Below are 21,136 nucleotides of genomic sequence, written 5' to 3'. Positions count from 1 at the left end.
AAAAAAAGACTATTTCCTTTCCTAATGTTTGGAAATGTAGCAACCCATTATTCCCTTCTTTAGAGGTTTACACAGTAAAAGCTCTTCTCTGATGCCCGGCGTTTTTTATAGACACTTCCCCAGCTCATGGGGATGAGCAACCTGCAGTTTCCCCTTACAGCCTTGCCACCCACCACTCTTAGCGATCATCTCTTCCCACCTGTGTGTATCATAATCTAAGGTCCGTCCGGGAACACAGGATCTCACTGCACAGTGAGAAGCAACAGGGTCTGTTTTCTGTCAGTCATTTCCTTGACAGGTCTGTGGCGGGAGGACAGCTGTGGGAGAGGGATTACCTTTCACCTCTTCCTGTCAGCTGGGAAAGTCAGAGCTCAACAAGAGCTCAGCTCACCACAGAGTCTCCATCCCAGAGGTGCTGGCTTTGTGTCAAGAGAATCAGATCATCCAAGCTAGAAGATACAAAAGGCAAATCTGCTGTCCTCTCTGGTCTCTAAAAATATATTTAGAGTATAAGACTGTAAGCATTATGAAAAGGTTTGGCATCAGTTTTGGACTTATGGTCAAATGCAATCACTTGTTGAAACATTTCTACCCAATGAGCATTTAATGAATGACCGCTGTGTGCTAGGTAGAGTTCTGGGCACTCTGACTGGGGTAAAGACGTTGCTGGGGATTTACACTCAAAGCTGAGCAGAAACTCCTAATTTTAAAATGTACAAAGAAACGGTATATATAGTTAAAGGGGCGAGTGAGCATTTCCTTCGGCAAGCTAATCAGCTTTGGCGTTTCCTGATGTCATGGGCTGGAGGCTTGTTGTTGGTATGGGCTGGGGATTAGCAGGTGCTTTCCCCCATTTAATTACTCAAGAATGTATTTTTTAATTAAAAAGAGCAATGAAAAATGTAAAGCTGGTTGGGGGATTTTTGTATTTATTTAATAACCTTAAAGAAAGAGCATTTGTTCTCTGAGATGCCACTTGTCCCTTTAGAAATATTTTTTACAGTTAGGCAATACAAAAATAATTTTACAACATGAAATTAAAATAACTTACTTAGGTTCCCATACCCTTTTCTTCTTAAACTGGTAAAGGATAATAAATTAGAAGGTGTGAAAGTGGCCGTTCTTGAGTAGGAATCTTATAATTGACCTGGTGGTGTCTTTTTCCAATTTGCTTTTGTCACTCAGAGGAAGTGTGCTGTGGAATCAGTATAAGTAAGCCTCAGAGGAGTCATGCCAGAACAAACATAGTGTGTCATTTTGTCAGATAAGCAGCACTGTACAGTGCCTGTTGGAGCCACCACCAACAAAAAAAGCTCTTGAGTTACAGGAGACAAAATGAAGTAGAGTGTCAGTTATAGGGGTCACTGCTCACTGGCCCACGATGATGCTAATTAGATAATGCGTATTCAACCTTGACTTTTAAAAGCATCTGTAAGTACAATCTCTGTAGGAAGGACACGCTAACCTTTTCCCTTGTTTTCCTTGGTGCTGGGGATTGAGCCTAGGACCTCACAGCATGCTAGAAACATATTCCACCCTACTGAAGAATAGCGTCAGACCAAGATTGATTTCTATTTTAGTTATCTTTAATTCATCTTCAGCCTCCGATCATACCCTTCACTTATGTAATTAAGGAGGCAAAGCCCAAAGATAAAAACAAAAATAGGAAAAAAAATATCTTGTTGCTGCATTTAAAATAGCATTGCTTCCTGACTCACTAGACATCTATCAGTTTCCAGTGACTGGTGAAAGTGAAATTTCCACATATCATTAAAAATACCTAAGAATATCCACTCACAAGATTTTACAAACGCTATCTTGGTAGAGAGTAGATGTCTTACAAGCTTCACGGGTCTTCCATAAGTACGCAAGCATTAAAGAGTGGATGTTTCCGGGAAGTCCCAAAGACTGACTTCCCCAAAGATGATCACTAGAGACCGTGTGGATGACAGTGCTGAGCATGGGTAGAGAGCATGGATTCTGCCAAAGGGAAACAGACTTTGTTGGGTCTCTGCAAAACCTTCCAACTTTACCCTTTTAATTAGATAGCGTAAGGGTAATGTCTAGGCAGAAAAGATGGATCAAGCATGCCATTGAAAAGTCAGTTTGGGCTTTATGAAGAAAAGCACTAGAAACTGTTTGAAGTTCTCTTCCTTGCTACAAAGATGATGGGACCAGCATCCTGTACGCTTCCCCCATCTCCGACCTCACACAACAGCAGCTGCCAGCTTAGACTCAAAAGCCTGAGATCCTGAAGGCCAGGGAGATGAATGTTCCTTCCTTTGCAGCCCCTTTCCCTTCAGAAGTGGAGAGTAGTAATCGCTCAGTTACAACCAGGCTCCTTACTATCTCTCTGTTGGATTTGAACAACATTGTTACAGTTTGAAGTTTATGTTTGCCCGTCTTCTGTGATAACACGGGTCAGAGGTTGGGCTGCAGGCCTCTCAGTGGTATGAAGATCCAGTCCAATGCCTAGGCTGAGCCAAAAATAATATCAACCTCAAAATGGAGCCTAGATGCAGGACAGAGCTCATTTTCATTGGTCGCAAGCTTCCCCTTTGGTGGCCTGAACAGTCACATATCTTGATTCTTGTTATGGCTACATCTACCTGCAAGGTGGCAATATTAACATACTTGGAATCAGTTTGAAAAAGAGTGAAATTTTTAAAAATATCCAAATGTTTGTTATATGAATAAAATAGTTTGAGATTTATGTCAAGTTTCTTCACAAAAGAGTCACTAGAATAAAAAAAAAGAGTAGACAGAAAAGTGATAGAAAGTAGATGATACTGATGAAGAGGATAGATGATAGATAGATAGATAGATAGATAGATAGATAGATAGATAGATAGATAATAAATAGATAGATAGATAGATAGATAGATAGATAGATAGATGATAGACATATAAATGATAGCTCAATAGATGATAGATAGATAGATAGATAGATAGATAGATAGATAGATAGATAGATAGACAGAGAGATAGAAAGATGGTAGATAGAAAGATAGATGATAGATTATATATAGATAGATAGACAGATAAATGATGGGTGATAGATAGATGATAGATTGATAGATGATAGATAATTGGTAGATAAACAGATGACAGATGATAGATAGATAGATAGATAGATAGATAGACAGACAGACAGACAGATAGATAGACAGATACACAGATAGAGAGGGGAGAAAGAGAGATGATAAATAATATATATGAAGCTAAGAAGTCCTGCTGTCTACCATCTACAAGCTGGAACATAGTGACATGTCTCTGCCTGAGCCCAATAGCCTGTCAGCTAGGGAGCCACTGGTTTAATTCTTAGTTTAAGTGTCACAGCAAATGAGAGAAGTCTGAGTTCAAGCAAGCAGGCTGGGAAGAAAAAGAGATGAAGTCTTCCTTCTTACACTTTTTAAAATCTACTTAGACTCTTAATAAATTGGATGGTTCCTACCCACATTTCAGGCAGCAATCTACTAAATCCAGAGATGCAAGTGTTAGTTTGGGAGCTGGGATACACCTCAGCAGTAGATGCTTATCTCATGTGATGCAGGCACTGGGTTTAATCCCTAATACCAAACATACCACTTCACTCAAAAAACGGGTTGCGTTTGAGAGAGTCACAATGCCTGCCAGTCAAATGGGTATTTGAGGGAACACAGTCTCCTACTGCAGAGAGATGTTTCACTTATCTCAGACACATCCGTGGGATTCAAAATGGTTTTGTTTACCCCTAAGCTCTTTCTGTAAGCAGCTTTTGAAAACAGTTTAGCAGACATCACCGTGGTTGCAAACACAGACTCTAGAGATGTGCAGTTGGGTGCAGATGTGCATCTGTTACTCAAGTGAGTAACTAAAGCACACACAGTTGAAATGAAGAGGGATAAATCGTACTTCCGGTTCATGGCTTAGACAGTAAAGTGCCTGTTATTTCCGTCTGGGGGGGAGATTCAGACACAGCTCAGCTGGAAGATTCTAGCACAGGGTCTCTCATCAGGGTCTACTAAAAAGACTGGAAGGCCCTGCATTTCTTGAAACACTGGAATCTTTGACGAAGGCTGACACAAGCATTTACTGGCTCATATATTACTCCTCGGTTTTAGCAAGCTTTAAATCTTTGCCATGTTTGCCTCTTAGAGAACTGTCTGAATGTTCTCATAATACAGCAGATGGCCTCTAGATCAAGCGATCCTAGAGAGCATGATAGGATTGTCATATGTCTTTTATCAAGTCTTCAGAAACACACATGTATTGTTATTTTTTTGCCTCATTTTATTCATTAAAAAGAGTTTATTAAGTCTAACCTCAAACAAAGGAAGGGAAATTAAGCTTGATCTTTGGAAGGGTGATGTACTGGAGACTGTGTGGGGATGTATAAACTAGTCATAGCAAGTTAGTAAATGCCAAGTGCCTCAACTTTCCCTTCTGTCACATGGGTGCAGCAGCAATAGTGTTCCTCGGGGTTGCTTTGGAGCATTAATAACGCAGTAAATGTGGCGTGTCTCATAAGCCACCGTGCAGGTAACATGTAAAGTAATCTTGTTCCATTTTCTTGATTTGTCTGTGACCAATGAGAATGATTAGATAGAACACTGTCTGAATTACTTAATAGGAGATGGGGTATACCAGAGTTCTCCTGGCCATCTGAGACCTTTTCCTTCAAGACCAAGTAGCAGTTCTCTTAGAACTAATTGAGTTCATAGCGGGGTCAGAACTGAGGTGGGCTGAGTTTCCCAGCTACATGGCTTCACGCTTCTCAAGAAAGTTCCATGAGTAACCAAACTCCACATCTTATCACAAAAACCACATCAGCAAGTCCGACTACCTGGCTTTACTACCTGTGTGTGTGTGTCTGTGTGTCTGTGTGTGTGTGTGTCTGTGTGTGTGTGTCTGTATGTGTCTATGTCTGTGTGTGTGTCTGTGTGTGTCTGTGTGTGTCTGTGTGTGTGTGTCTGTGTGTGTGTGTGTGTCTGTGTGTGTGTGTCTGTGTGTGTGTGTGTCTGTGTGTGTGTCTGTGTGTGTGTGTCTGTGTGTGTGTGTCTGTGTGTGTGTGTCTGTGTCTGAGTGTGTCTGTGTGTGTGTCTGTGTGTGTCTGTGTGTGTCTGTGTCTGTGTGTGTGTGTGTCTGTGTCTGTGTGTGTGTCTGTGTGTGTGTCTGTGTCTGTGTGTGTCTGTGTGTCTGTGTCTCTGTGTGTGTATGTAGTACATACACATATGCATATGTGTATCAGATCATGAGAACAGATGAACAGTTTTAGAGAGAGAACACAGTCTCCTTAGCTTACTGAAACTAGTAAATGGAAAGAGGCCTGATATCCCAATAAACAAGTTCTCTCTGTCCCTAGGCATGTCCTCGGCCCTATAGAGTTCCATCAAAGCTTCTATAAACAGGTATCCGGCTGGAATGCACAGAATGTCCCAATAGGTTATATTGAGCTCTGGGCTATAGGTTTTATATTTATTTACAGATTAGATCAAATCGGGGAATCTATAACAACTGTATTTTGAACATTTGATTGATGTTTTATTTGTTGGATTTGCTAATAATTAAGGTTAGCATCTAGAGTTACTGAACTACACTTATTTTAAAAAAAATACTAATTAAATTTGTTCTTTGGCTGTTTCATACATGTCTCAAGGTATAAACATGCATACTTAAAGGCAGTTTGGTGTTTTGTCTATTTAGTTAAGCATCATGTCATAGGACTTTGACTAGGCTTATAGCACTAGACATGGGACCCCTTCTGTTGAGTGGACTTCCTATCCAATCAGAGAATGGTTGGTTACCACCCTAACAATCATGCACATTACACATCTTGCCTAGAAATTTGGTGTTGTAGTTCATATCATTCACAGTTAGACAAGACTAGTGCTGTGATTTCTCCCCCAGTAGCTCGAATAACATCTTCCTGCACTTTGAAAGCTAGTCTGCAGGGAGGTGGGTTCCAGCTCAGTTCCTCTATATATTGCAACCATGGTGACGTGTGTCTTCAGATGAACTGACGTTTAAACCTTTAAAATAAAGGAGACTTCTGTCAACCCTGAATATATCAAATTCTGAGTCCTCTATAGGTCAAACAAAAGGAAGGGAGCAGTTACTTTTCTTACCAATGTAATCTTGGAAGACAGGACCATGCAATATTGGTTTGCTTTATATAAAATTTAGCCAGAAGCCAGGCGTGGTTGCTCATGCCTTTAACTCCAGCAGTCGGGAGGCAGAGGCAGGCGGATTTCTGAGTTCGAGGCCAGCCTAGTCTACAAAGTGAGTTCCAGGACAGCCAGGGCTATACAGAGAAACCCTGTCTCGAAAAAAAAACAAAAAACAAAAAACCAAAAAAACCAAAAAAACAAAAATTTAGCCAGACTCTTATTGAGCAAAGGAAATCTAGAAAGCCTTTTGATTATAGAGCAGGATCAGGGTGTGTCTCTCCTCAAGGTCTTAGGCAGAACTAAAGCTTCTCCATGGAGGAGTTTTAAAAAAAGAAAAAGAAAAGATATCCCAAGGGCTAAAACGAGAGAGTTGGGTCAGCAGTTCAGAGTACACACTGCTCTTCTGGAGGAGGACTGGCGTTCTATTTCAGTCGCCCATCAATCAGCTCACAATCACTTACAACTCCATTTTGAAAATTTCTAATGCCTTCATCTGACCTCCACAGGCACATAACGTCCATACCAAGCACACATGAACATACACATAAAGTGAATAACTAAATCTTTTAAAAGTGTGGGCTGGTCATGCATGGCCTCTTGGGCAGTTATCTTTATTTGATATGCTACTTTGGACAGCCCTTCTATTCTCTTATATCCTCCAGAAAAGTTGGGTCCATGAAAAATTAGTTACAGGTAAAATCAAGAAGGTAGTATAGCCAGGAGCCAAGGGGGATTCTGGGTGACATATACAACAATGAGTAAAATTATCCTGCTTAGGCCAGGGTTGGGGAGACCCTGATCAGAGGGTTGTTGCCAATGCAAATGAGTTCAGGGGTGGGGAAGAAATAATGTAAACAGAAACCATACTGATTAGTTCTGAGGATAGAAAGCAAACAAGCAAACAAAAAGGGACATAGTTGGGGACCAACATCTGTGTTAGTAATGAAGTATGTGAAATCATACATAGTTTTTGCTCATCGTCTATTGAAGAAGTGCTTTTGAAGAGAAGTTGTATGTGTCTATAATCACATGGCTTGTCCACTTGTCTTAGTTTGCTCAGTCAGCCTGTGATGGGGTGAACCTGGCTCGGGTGTGATACAGTCAGTGTCTAATCACTACATATTTAAAATCCAGGTGAGCAGGGAGCAGAACACCCAAGCTTCTACCCTGTTTCAAGGTCCCAAGGCCATTGGAACCTTTTAGGAACTGAGGGCTTAGTCTCAAACCTTAAACTGATAAGGAGACGTCTGTGGGGACACTGGTTGGAAGCAAACTCATGAATAAAATTAAGGACCTCATTTAACAGTTTCTTTTCCCATTTAAAAATTTTATTTTTATTTATTCGCTTTACATCCCTCTCACTGCCCCACTCATTTAGGACTTTTCAACAGGGCCGAATGTAATTGCTCTGTAGTTAAAAACACTCACTGTTCTTAACAGAAGCTGTGAGTTCAGTTCTCAACACCTGCAATAGCTCATAGCTACCCTTATCTCCTCCCAGTTCAAAGAAATCTGTGCCCTCCAATATGACAAACACACACATACATATACACACATAAACACATGTACACGCATACACACACACATATATATTAACAATACAACAATAATAATAACAATAATAAATAATAATAATTTAAACAGACAATGACTGAGCTTTCCCTTCTTAGAGTCAGGTCTCTCTGTGTGGCTGGAATAATCTCATCATTCATTAATACGGTTGGAACTTGACCATGTTCTTGTTCCTGATGCTACTCTTACCTGAAGCAAAGTAGTATAGAACATCTTATCCCACAGTGACTGCTTTTCAAAGATTCTTGACATAGTTCTTTCCAAAGTATGGTCTACTTTCACTGTCTTTCTGGTCGACTGTTCTCCTTGAAGTGTGTCACTATGAAGTCTGTCTTAAAGTAAATACTTGCTGGGTCATTTAATCACAACACTGTCACTCATACAGAAACTGCTAAGGAAACCTCGTTGAATGACAGGATTATAGAGTGGAATTGTTCATGGAAGGCTCAATACTAACCCAAAGGGAGTGAGAGTTAGGGTAGAGCAATTGCCACAACTGTTTGAGAAACCTGTGGTGACAGAACCACTGGTAAATTTAGAGCATAAGCTATTTCTCCATCTTGGAGCTGTTGCCTGTTGAACCAAAACTGTGCATTTGCACTGAGCAGGTTCATTCTGATAAAGTAGCACGGAGCCATCTACGTCATCTGCTCCTTTCCATTTGCCTTCCATCTTGCAAACCAATTCCAATTCTGATTGCATGGTGATAACGGAAAGTCCTGCTTCTGAGCCTTTTTCCTCCAGAACCTGAAGTATACTGAGAACAGTGTTTCTAAGGAAGACTGCTCTTCCTTTCACAGGCTCCTACATGAAACCAGTCAGTCAAACCCGTACCGGAGAGCTGCAACCCAGGACTAAACTGGAGTTGACGGAGACCTAGGGATAGACAAAACACGCCGCACAAAACAACTGATTTGATCTCTGCAGAGGAGGAACACAAAGAGTAAACCCAGTAGTTCCTCAAAGCAAGAGTCCCTCTGCCAAATTGACGTGAAGGTTCCTGTGTATGAAACCCAAGAAACCAAATACAAATAGGAAGAAAGAATTCCGTAGCCCTAAGTGCTGAGGTGGTAGCTCAGCACTGAAAGCACACTGAAGCTCAAAGTTTCACTGCTCAAAAGGGTTTTGTGCCAATTCCCCCCCCCCCCCCCCAGAGAAGAAAATCTTGAGAAATCTCCAAGACAAACAGCACTCCTGAAGCTTCAGGTAGCCCTCTGGTGTCTGACTTGGTATGAATGTTCCAACCATCCGACCTTGGGTCACAGAAGTCCTGGCTGGCTCACTGTATTTTCATGCAAAACCCAAATAATAGTCAGGTTCCTAATATGCAGTACACGCTGAAAACATAAAGAAACAGAAGCTAAGAGAAAGTTCATAGGGAAAGTAACAGCTAGGGAGGGTAACTACAGGACCTCAAAGGCTGCTCACGCTATGGTTGTAGATGCACTAAGAGCAGATCACAGGCATAAAACTTGGTAGCCTCACACATTTTTACAGAGTCAAGATTTCTGGAATTCTGGTCACCAGTGGATATCTGGTGACCCGTAGTGATGTACAGTTCTGAAAACCAAACTTGTAAATTTCCAATTACCTATAACATGCTTAGTTTATTTTTTCCCCAAAAATAAAAAAAAAAATCATTAATTTCACCATGAGGGCTTGGTTACCATGGCTGCACGTGGTCCAGCCCACACCACTTCGTACAGACGTACAGTCTTTTTATTTCCCTTGACCACATTCTGAGCAACAAGTTACATTTTAAAAAAATCACATTACATCATTTTCCTGTTCTTTTCCTAGCATACTCTATGGCTGGTATGCTCATTGCTTTATCCAACTACAGACTTGTGTCCTCGGAGACATCTTACTGGGAAGCTTATGGAGAAAACACATCCCGCCAACACTCTCCCAATATGGCTAGTTCTGTTGGACATCCTCTCAAGTACTGATGCTTTTGTATCTTCCTTGTTATATGTAAGCTCTACAGAAACCAGTAGTGTGCCTTGTACTCAGAATATTCTTTATGGTGAATATTCAATGCACGTTGGTTGAATGAACTAATGACTAGTTAATTTACTAATCCAGAAGCTCTCATGCACATTATAGAATCTACCTAGTCAATACAACATAATATAATAATGTCTTTTAAAACATGGATCAACTGGCACCTTTTGTACATTGTATGATTTCATATAAAGATCCAATTTCTTACTTCTCTATAAAAATTAGGGAATTTTCATATTTGGGGTTCCTTGGCAAATAGCATCTGATGCTTATTAGATAAAGATTACCCCAAACCTTGCTGCCTACCCCTCATTACCTTCCTGATACCAGTGACTGGCTTGTACTGGCTCCCCCTTTACTGCTTGTCAATGTGCCCAGCCCTGTAAATTTCCAAACCCCGATATTAAATAAGCATGTGCAAAGTCTCCCAACCTTTGTTGCATGTATCTGTGTAATTTTTTTCATGTCCAATTTAGAAATTAAATCGGTCTCATGTTCATTCTTCCAATCTCCGTTGTAATGAGACACAGACTGTCGTCTGTGCCACCATGCCGGCCACAGAACAATCCACAGAGCCTGACGCACTCACTGGAGTCTCCGTGGCCAGTACAAGGGCAGAAATGTCCAATTGTGCTTCAGAGTAGCTCTCATTTTTGTAAAGTTATTTCTAAAGGAGTTTTTCAAACCGCATAGATTATAAATATTTCTCTTTATTTTCAAAATCTCATGAATACTAGATCCAGATGTCTACCTTACGTGATTCATTTACCAGCGTGGCACACCCAGTGTCTAAGAAGGAAAACAGCTCCATTTAATAGCAGTTATTGAAGCCAGATAAAGAGAAATATGTGTATAAATATGGAAAGAGAACGCACTATGTCCTTTTGCTCGGCACCTATTTGTTTCAGCCGAATGAACATTCACCAAGCCTCTGCTGTGTTTCAGGCACCATTGGAAGCAACTGAGGAGGAACTCATATCCATCTTACACTTCAGAGAGTCAGACAGCAAAACCAAACAAGCCATAAAGTCACTTTTATATGCAGTAAGATTAGTAAGAATCTAATAAAAAGGAAGAGGGGAGGGAGTGAAGGAGATAGGAAGGCCTTGTCAGGGGCAGGAGGAGCAATGTGATCTAGTTAGGTGCTGTGGAGCGAGGAGATCTGAGCAAGTCCTGAGGGAAGTGAGAGAGGACATGGCCATCTGTAGTGGGAAGACTGGGGATGTGGGAGGGTGGGGTAAAAAGTGGCACAGACCAGATGTCCTTTAGCAGACACACACACCCGGTGCCTCCAAGGACTGGTGTGGCTTCTCCAGCTGAGTTAAGTAAACGGACCACTGATCGATGGGGCAAAACCTTGAGCACTCATGATGCTCTTCCACAGAGCAGGGCCAGTCCAGTCATCTCCACTCAAGACTATCTAACTTTTTATTTAATAAACTTCTATTTTTAACATGGTCCTCACCTTAACTTTGCAGTTTTATGAGACACACAGGTCCTGTTTTCTAAACCAGTGGTCTTCAACCTTCCTAATGCTTTGTCCCTGTAATTCAGTTTCTCAGGTTGCACTGACTCCGCCCCGCCCCTCCCCCAACCAGAAACTTACTTTTTCTTGCTAAGTCACAACTCTAATTGTGCTTCTGTTATGAGTCGTAATTTAAACCTCTGTTATTCCCCATTTGTTTTGGGTGATCCCTGTGAAGGCTGTTCGGCTCCCCATCCAGAGGCTCATGACCCACAGGTTGAGAATCACTGTTCTAAGGTGCCATTAAGCCACTGGGGCATTGGCCTTTCTGAGGAGACCCTGATTGTGCCACTGTCTACAAAAAAATCTCATAAACCAGCTGCACTTGTGTTACTTCCAGTGTGCTCTATATTGGACATAGGTGCTTTTTCAAGGGGCAGTTCTTCCTTCCCTCTGGCCACTAATCACCAGCACTCAGAGGTCAGCTCAGAAAAATCTCCGTAACCGACCTTCCCATCTCCTCTATGCAGTTGCTCGCAGAGGACTGGCCATTTGGAGCTGAGATGTGTAAGCTGGTGCCCTTCATACAGAAGGCTTCTGTGGGGATCACAGTGCTGAGTCTTTGTGCTCTAAGTATTGACAGGTAAGAGTCCACTCTCAGGCCAAGGCGATCCTAATCCGACATATAACTGTTATGTCACTTAGGAGATAAACTTTGCAATTCAATACAACCAAGCTCTACCTGCTAGACAAATCATTCTGTTTATATCTTCAGATATCGAGCTGTTGCTTCTTGGAGTCGAATTAAAGGAATTGGGGTTCCAAAATGGACAGCAGTAGAAATTGTTTTAATTTGGGTGGTCTCTGTGGTTCTGGCTGTCCCTGAAGCCATAGGTTTTGATACGATTACGTCGGACTACAAAGGAAAGCCCCTAAGGGTCTGCATGCTTAATCCCTTTCAGAAAACAGCCTTCATGCAGGTAGGTTCACTTTGCTTGTTCTTTCTGCACTTTCCTTATAAATATTTAACTATTTCCCCCAGTTCCCCACCTTGGTAGGCTATTGATTTATTACTACCTTTGGCATAAATTAAGAGTTTGGATCCCAAGACTGTGAGGTTAACCATCACTAATGACCCAACCTGCAAGAGTCAGGATAATTACTTCTCCAAGAACACCCTAGGGATCCAGATAAATCAAGTTCCTGCAAGAATGGCTGTGACTTTATGGCTTTTGTGTCTAAAGTCCCACAGGATTGATTATTATTGTGTAATCTACACAAGACAACCCAACATTGTCAGAGAAGCAGATGGTTTAGCGGATGTTTAGATAGAAGTTGCCTAACCTTAGTGGATTTGGAATGGCAGCCTGGCCCTTCATCTCTGGTGTTAAAAGAAAATCTGCCTTTCAAAATAATATCAAATTTTGGCCACCTAGTAAAGAACTTCTGATCAGAAAGTAGGAAAAGAATAGGGAAAAGATAGATACTAAATATAAGACTTATTTTTAAGAGGATTGGTTAGTAAGAAGGTGGTTGGTTGGTCTATCATCAAGGATTATTCGCTATTTTACAGGTAAAAGAGTATATAAACTTTATGAACTACACATTCAACTATCAGTAAAAGAACAAAGTGGGTCACCAAGTTGTCGTTTACTAGAAGGGGAATAACACACTAGGGACATAAAATTCTTTCCTATAGAGACATCTCTGTATCGATAAGGTTTTTGAAAGGTAACAGAAGAAAAGAAGACAGGAAAGGCGTAACTGTAACTCACAAGCACTGTCCTAAACAACCTTTCAGGTATCCGCTACTGACCTACGTGGCAGCCCTGATCTCTTCAGACCCGTTTTTCACACTAAACACACATAATTGAAAGGGGGAAACATCACCTAAACACTGAAATAGGTTTATATATTTAATACCAATAATACCTAAAATTTAAAATATTTGTTTTTTTTCAGTGTTATCTACACGTAAGAATTTTGCTCAGCTCCCTACAGCTTATTATAACATCCCAAAGAATTGAAATATGTTCTTCAATGTGTCTTTTATTTAATGCAGGCCTTTATTTATGTGTTCAGTAGATATGGCCCATCAAACCCTATACAGTACATATATGGAAGATGTTACAAAATCATTGTCCTTTGATGAATATTGAATTTCTAATTGACATTTGATACATATGGGGTTTTTTTAAGCAGAAGATATTAATCATAAAAATTCTTTCTTCCCCATAGTTTTACAAGACAGCCAAAGATTGGTGGCTGTTCAGTTTCTACTTCTGCTTGCCGCTAGCCATCACTGCAGTCTTTTATACCCTGATGACCTGTGAAATGCTCAGGAAGAAGAGCGGCATGCAGATTGCTCTGAATGATCACTTAAAGCAGGTAAGAGAATGGAAGAATCTAGTAGCGTATAGCCATAATTATGGTCAGATGAAAGTCATGCTGCTGCTGCTGCTGATAAGCTAATTTTAAACACTAGAACATATTTTCACTTTCTTCATTCTGTTTCTGTAACAAAAAAAAAACATTTTATATTACTTATTTAGAGAGTATATCATCTATAATGATCTAGAGAGAATCATTGACTTTTGTTGTTGTTTTGTTTTAAGATAGAATCTCGATTAGCCAAGGCTAGCGTCCCCCCACCCCCGCCCGCACCCCCAGCATAGCCTTGAATTCACTATGTAGCCAAAAATATCCTTGAATTCCAGATTGTCCTTTTGCTTTCCGCCTCCCAAATGACGGTAGTATGGGCTTGTACAACCTTGTCTAGTTTCACACTCACACACACACACACACACACACACACGTGCACATAATGAATGTATAATATACTTTTAGATTTATTTTATGTATATGAAAGTTTTGCTCGTGTGCATGTGGACCACATGCTTGGTGCTCATATAGCTCGGAGCGGGGCAGCAATAGATGAATATGAGCCACTGTGGCGGTACTTGTACTGGCGATTTTAGTTCTCATTCACACTGACTAACTGAAGGCTTGTTGCCCGAGTCTTTATTTGGTAAATAGGATTAAATATCTACTTGAGGAGAGTGTGTGCTAGCTTTATAAGGGCCTGTGGTTCTGTTTCAGAGACGAGAAGTGGCCAAGACAGTCTTCTGCCTGGTCCTCGTGTTTGCTCTCTGTTGGCTTCCCCTTCACCTCAGCCGGATTCTGAAGCTCACCCTATATGACCAGAGCAATCCTCATAGGTGTGAGCTTCTGAGGTAAGAGAAGAAAATCCAGTGGAACCCATGTGACATAAAAGGAGACTGGGGAAGATAGAGGGGGTTGGAGAGGGTGCCAAGGGAGAGAGGTAAATAAAGAACAACATGCGATGACATGTATGTCATAACATGTATGTCATATGTATGTATGAAACTCAGTAATCTGTGCTAACTTAGATTGAAAAAGAGAGAATAGAAATAATTATGGAATTGTCATCCAGCTGCTTCCCCATTATCAATCCATCTAATAGGCAGAAAGAATACTATTTTCTTATCCACAGAGGCCAATTAAGACCGATTTTCGCTTTGCAATTGCTCAAGATGGGGTAAATTAGAGGGACTGGAAAAGCCTTGGGAATGTGGGCACAGTTGTCAAAGTGATGAGTGACAAGATGAAAAGTGTCAGATCCGAGACATCAATGTTCACGTCAGTCCTCTCTCACTTCCAAACAAGAATCTTATTTTTAAAAGAAATGCTGCATATTGGTGGTGAAGGTGGGATAGGGTAGTGGAGATGCCAAAGACAGACGGAGAAAGAGACAGGCAGGCAGAGACACAGACAGGCACCTCTGCTGGCAAATCGGTGGCTAAATGAAATTATTGCATGTAGGTGATTTGGGCTTTCTTCATAAAGACACAAGGGTGTGAGTTAAATACACACTTGGAGGGATGTAATCTTTAAAGACAACTTTGGGTTTCTTTCAGCTTTTTGTTGGTTTTGGACTACATTGGTATCAACATGGCTTCTTTGAACTCCTGCATCAATCCAATCGCTCTGTATTTGGTGAGCAAAAGATTCAAAAACTGCTTTAAGGTAAGAGACTCTTCTAAAATAAAATGTTTCCTGTGATCTGGCATCAAATATAGGCTTTAAAAAACACACCAATATTGCTATCTAGAGAGAGCTGGAAGATTGCTAATTTTCCCTGCCTTGCGATATATGTGATGGGTTTTTTTGTTTTTTTTTGTCTTTTGTTTTGTTTGTTTGTTTGGTTTTGGTTTTGGTTTTTTGGTTTTTTCGAGGCAGGGTTTCTCTGTATATCCCTGGCTGTCCTGGAACTCATTTTGTAGACCAGGCTGGCCTCGAACTCAGAAATCCACCTCCTAAGTGCTGGGATTAAAGGTGCCCACCGCCCCGCATATGTGATGATCACTTTTGCACTATAGGACATATTTGCTTATAAATCCTTGACAGTGGTAAGCCATGCCCTGATGCCTTAGCCACTCACCAGTACTATTAGCATTGTGCAGATTAATAAATTACATATATCGATAGTCACTGTCATGTAGTCAGATAAGAATGAAACCCAGTTAGATGCAGTGTTCCTCCGATCTTGGTAGACTTTTTTTTATTGTTCAACTACAATTTGGGTTATAAGAAAGTTAATCTCTTTTTCTCATGGACGGTGGGAATAAAGTCAAGGGCTAGGAGATGGCTGGGGTAAATAAAGGTGCTTGCTCTGCAGGTGGGTAAAGGTTCCAGTGCCCAGCACTGATGAGGAAAGTGGGGAATGCCATGCTGGGTGAGGGGAAGCAGAGATCTCTCTGCTTTCAAGGCCAGTTTGAGTTATACAGTAAGGTCCTATCTTAAAACACCAAAGAAAGAAGGGGGGGGGGGTAATCAGGCATGGCTGCCGACATGCCTATAATTCTAGTGATAGGATTGCTGGGGATTGGTAGACACTAGCTTAGCTCCAGGTTCAGTAAGAGACCCTGTCTTAGGGAAATAAGGTGGAGGGGGATAGATCAGGACACTCAATGTCCTCCTCTGGGGCATCACACACATCTCCCCCACCACACACACACATAGCAAGTATAAAAAATTAAGATCATTTCTACTCCATCCTTCCTACCGTCTATGTGTAGTGGCAATATGCTACTCCATGTAGAATATAAGTCTACCTTCTTACCTCAGATGCTGGCAATATGACACTCATTCTTCCACTCAGCCATTCTCTCAATAATGCAACACCAAGTAAAATATGCCTCCCCTTGCAAGAGAATGGACACTGTCCCTGGTATTTCATTATCTGAAAACCAAAATTCATTTCCTCGTAAACACTGAGATAGTTGAAAACGTCCTTGCCCATTCATAACTCAGACATTAGTGATGGAAGAGAACTTTTATCCAAGCCAACTCCTTTCTTTACAGAACAGAAACCCTGCTATTTCCCTGAGCATAGTTTATCATAACACAAAGAGAAAACCTATTTGCTTAGACCCGTAGACTATCATAAAACAAACGAACTGAACAGAGTTTTAAAAATTTAAACACTCCAGTGAAAAGTGGAAAAATAAAATCAAGGTACTTGCATCCTTTATAAATTCATAGCACAACAATGTGGAAAATGCACGCAAGAGTAACATGTAGGTTTCAAATAGCTAGGCAGTATTAAACTCATTGGCATGGGAAGAAATGTACATCAGTGCCAAGTGAGGAAAAGCAGATTATGGGCCACAGACACGAGTTACCTACGTCTGAACACAGGCACGTGTGCAATTGTAGTATTTGTGTGCTCGAGGGAAAATGTTTGACTTTCACGGTTGTGACACATCAAGAATCGATTTCCAAGTAAATAAGACAAAGTGTCAAAAGTTAAGGTGGCTTTCGGGGCTAAAGAGATGACTCAGCAGGAAAGAGCACTTGCTGAGCAAGCTTGTGGACATGAGTTCAAACCCAAGCTCCCCTGTAAAAAGCCAGGCTTGCCTGCCTAAGCCTGTAACCCTAGCTTTACAGAACAGAGACAAAGAAATCCTAAAGACACCTGATCAGTCAGCTAGGCAGACAGAGTGAGCGAGCTTCAGGTTCAGTGAGAGATTTATCTCAAGAGAATAAGAGAGAAAGCAATAGAAAGAAACAACAGACATCCTCCTCTGGCCTCTTGTGTGGTGTACATGCATACACACACACACACACACAGATACACACATATACTAAAAACAATTAGTGACTGTTTCTTAAGTAATGTTAATTCCATAAGTTTTTTTTTTCCTTTGTACTTCATAGTTGCAAAAAATTAGCACATCCCACCAATGTGATCGCCTTTTCAATTTCTAAAAATTTTATTTATTACTATTGTGTGAATGCAAGGTATATATGCATCACATGATGCATAAGTGCTACTATGTGTGTGTGTGTGTGTGTGCATGTGTGTGTCAGAATGTGTGTATATAGACAACTTTCAGATGTCTGTTCTCTTTCCACCATGAGTTCTTGTGCTCAAACATGTCTCCAGGTCATCTTGCTGGCCTTAATTGCATCTCTTTTTCAAGAGGGGTAAACGAGGTATGGAAAAAGAGGGAACCGGAACCCCACACTTGCAAGGATAGTCAGAGCCCCCAACTCGAGAAGAGCAGAGCGGTGGCCATGTGCCTGAGTATGCATGTAATGGTCATTCTGTTTCATACAGTCATGTCTGTGCTGCTGGTGCCAAACGTTTGAGGAAAAGCAGTCCTTGGAGGAGAAGCAGTCCTGCCTGAAGTTCAAAGCCAACGATCACGGATATGACAACTTTCGGTCCAGCAATAAATACAGCTCGTCTTGAAGGCAAGAACACTCGCCAAATCTCACTGTCCTCATTGTGGACAAATACCATTAAAACAAAATGAAACCTTTGCCAAATCAAAATGGAAAAAAAAAAAAACCATGCTAGCAGAAAGGTGTGCGCGCATGTGAGAGGCGTTATTTTTAACTGTTCTAATGCTCAACACCTGATATATTCACGGGCTGTTTACAACCTAAGAAAGCTGTGGGAAGGAAGGAATGAAGCCCTGCTCTGTGGGGAAGCACTTAGATTCTTAGTCAGCACTTCAGCAGAGCTCTTAAAAGCCCCTAGTGTTTTCACATGCCACTTCACTGAAGTCCTGTTCAAGAGTTTATTATCCAGTCTTATGAATCTGGATTCAAGAAAGCATGACATTGCAAAACAATTCTTAAAACGAAGTTTCAATTGCTCAATTTGAAACTTAAAAAAAAAAACCACTAATAAATTTGTATGCATAATATCATACCCACTAATCCGATTGTAACTATATGCAAAATGAAAAAACAATATGGTTGGTAAACTTTTTTGGTCATTACAAAGATTGAAATGATCAGAATTCGGGGAAGGAAAAGACAGAGCCTGCGAATGCCCCAGAGAAAACATGGGAAAGCTTGAGCTGCTATTGCCTGAGACTTCTGAACTTCCTTTACACATACTCTGCAGAAAGACACAAAACAGAACACTACCTATGATTTCTTCAAAGTTCTTTCAAAAATCCTTTCATGATTGAAGTTTAAATTCCATGTGTTCAACTTCATCATCTGTAAATACTTAGCTATTAGCTAGAAGCACTACACGTAGAGGACTTAACAAAGGGCAGGTCCCTGCGTTCGTAGCTTTCTGACGAAGAGATGCCAGTAACCCGGTTATAGACAGAATGTGAATTGCCCGGTGCAGTGTCCACATGGCAAAGAAGCAGGGAGCATCCTTTCAGCCATGCTGTAGAGAAAATGGTCCACAGCACAATATGATAGCGAAAATGCCATGGTTTAATGCCATAGGAAGTAGTCACTGTAACCAGCTCTCTCGGAGACATACTACCAACTTTTTATGTTATTCCTGAAAATAGCCAATAGAAAGGCGTTCTGGACATGGTGCTTTTTCTAAAACGTAGAAGCCAAACTGCTTCGGGATCTGCAAGATCCTCCTCTTTGCGCATTCTTGTCTAGTTTTTTTTTTTTTTTTTTTTTAAATCTCCTTCCACGACGTGCCTTAGGTTCGCTCCGGATGAGCGGTGTGTGAAAGAATGCCCAAGAGAAAACTGAAGAGAGAGGAAATGAGGTGGGGCCAGAGGAAGCCCGTGGGGAAACATTCCCATTCTTAGCTCTGTGTTCGTCACTGCCACGTCATGTCGTCATGTCGGTGTGAAAGGTCCTGGTTCGGCTCCAGCAAAACAAAGCGCAGCGTTCTCAGCGTGACTCGGGAACAAACCAAGCCCGAGAGCTTTAACCTTGTCTTAAAATATAACAAATTTTCCTTCCTTCCTTTTTCTCTTCTCTTCTCTTCTCTTCTCTTCTCTTCTCTTCTCTTCTCTTCTCTTCTCTTCTCTTCTCTTCTTTTTGTAACCCAGGCCACATGTTGAAAATGAGCTTAACAATGAAGTTTTCTACCAAAATCCGTTGTGACATTACAATAAACCCAAACTCCCGTTTGAGGAGTAATGACAATGAGGTAAAATGAGTTTTGACAATGAGGTAAAAAACCAAGAACAATACTGAATCCACATGCCACATGACTCTCTTTAGGAGTCACCCACAATTCTTGTGTGTACAGATTGCTTTTTAATCATAAAGGACACCACAGATCTTCAATTTTAAGTTAGTTATTGGGTCTCAAGTAGTTTCACAGCGTGAATATATTTTTAATTTTTACTAAGTTTTAGATTGGTTTTATTGTTGTGTTCTAAATTCTTAAATCCTAACATCTTTGTTTAACCCAGATGTTCCTTCCTTCTTCATGGGCAATAATCGTCCTGCCAAATTATGAAATGGCATAAGAATACTATTCACATAATATATACAATAAAACTATATTAAGTGGCTTTTTTATTCAAAATTTTAGCACACAGACCAAGGGTGATAAGAAACAAACATGATTCCCTTGCATAATTAAAACCAAGATAAGAGAAGGTACCATCTAATTTAAAGCATATTTTCTAACATTTAAGTAGCCTAATATAGCAATGCATAAAAATAGTGTTAACAAGAGGTCAAACGATTTGTAAGTGACTTCAGCCTATTTTCTCCCAAATTATTTACTGCTATTTTTGGTCTGTGTTCAAACATTTTCAGTATTGATAATGTGCAACAGCCCAAGGAACACTGTTTCCATCCAAATGCAGGTGTGTTGTATCTAACATGCACTTGTAATAAAGCCGTGTAAAATAACTGTGTTTTGTTTTGCTCTGGTCACCTAAAGTGGCAGCTTGTGTCGTTGCTAACTTCTTGTTGAGTAATCAAAACCAATAAACATTCAAATGGTTTAAAAGAGCAGCTTATCTTTTGCTACTCATTCATAAATCCCAAGTCAATCATTAAAGTGAATAGGAATGCTGTAACCGTGCCTGCTCCTTGCGGGCAGGTCCAGGAGAGAGGAGAGAAGGGCTGGTCCCACCGAGCTGGGAGTCTTGTTGAAGCAGGAACTCAACTCTATGGCATCAGCCTCTCTTAAATAAGTTCAGAACTTTGGAAGGGGATTTTGGGTGGGGTAACATGACATTGGAGGCATGGAACGGTGACAGAGGGTATGGAGGGACTGACAATGGCAAAGCTCTACATCAGCAACAGGGCAAAGGCAGGGCCAAACAAGGTCTTGCTGAGTCACTCTGATACAGAAGTGACTGAGGCAGGTCACAAAATTAGAGCCAGGCTTAGGCTCTCCCACAATGCCTCAGAAACTTGAGCCAGGCTGGGGCTTATCCTCAAGGCCCAAACCAGGGCCAAAATGGGGCCCAACAGTAAATGGACATCATTTATGTTAAACACATAATTATCAAGGAATGAAAGCGAATTTAAATGCCACTATAATGACCTTGCTATGTCTTATTACACATATGTAGCTGTCATTCATGGTTGATCATTTTCTGATCACACATACTTAGCCATCCTTCCCAGTTGATCATTTTCTAATTTCACATATTTAGCCATCTTTCATGGTTGATCACTTTCT

General features: G+C 40.8%; 1 protein-coding gene across 2 annotated transcripts in view; it reads left to right on the top strand.

Annotated features, from left to right (window-relative positions):
• The window catches only part of Ednrb (endothelin receptor type B), a 29,535-nt gene extending 9,078 nt beyond the window's left edge, over nt 1–20,457 (top strand). The window contains exons 3-9 of one of the 2 annotated variants that reach the window (XM_085828834.1): nt 11,721–11,833; nt 11,966–12,170; nt 13,429–13,578; nt 14,290–14,423; nt 15,129–15,237; nt 17,834–17,970; nt 19,185–20,457. In XM_085828834.1, the coding sequence (XP_085684960.1) occupies nt 11,721–11,833; nt 11,966–12,170; nt 13,429–13,578; nt 14,290–14,423; nt 15,129–15,237; nt 17,834–17,968 (846 nt within the window). In that variant the 3' untranslated portion in view covers nt 17,969–17,970; nt 19,185–20,457. Of the gene's footprint in view, nt 1–11,720; nt 11,834–11,965; nt 12,171–13,428; nt 13,579–14,289; nt 14,424–15,128; nt 15,238–17,833 lie in introns of both variants that reach the window. The other variant, XM_021181526.3, reaches the window with a different exon arrangement.
• Nucleotides 20,458–21,136: the final 679 nt, after the last annotated feature.

This window comes from Mus caroli, unplaced genomic scaffold (assembly GCF_978045245.1).
Source record: "Mus caroli unplaced genomic scaffold, Mus_caroli_1 scaffold_12, whole genome shotgun sequence".
Classification (NCBI taxonomy): domain Eukaryota; kingdom Metazoa; phylum Chordata; class Mammalia; order Rodentia; family Muridae; genus Mus; species Mus caroli.
The sequence above is the reverse complement of the archived record's forward strand: the minus strand, read 5'-3'. Positions and strand labels throughout refer to the sequence as shown.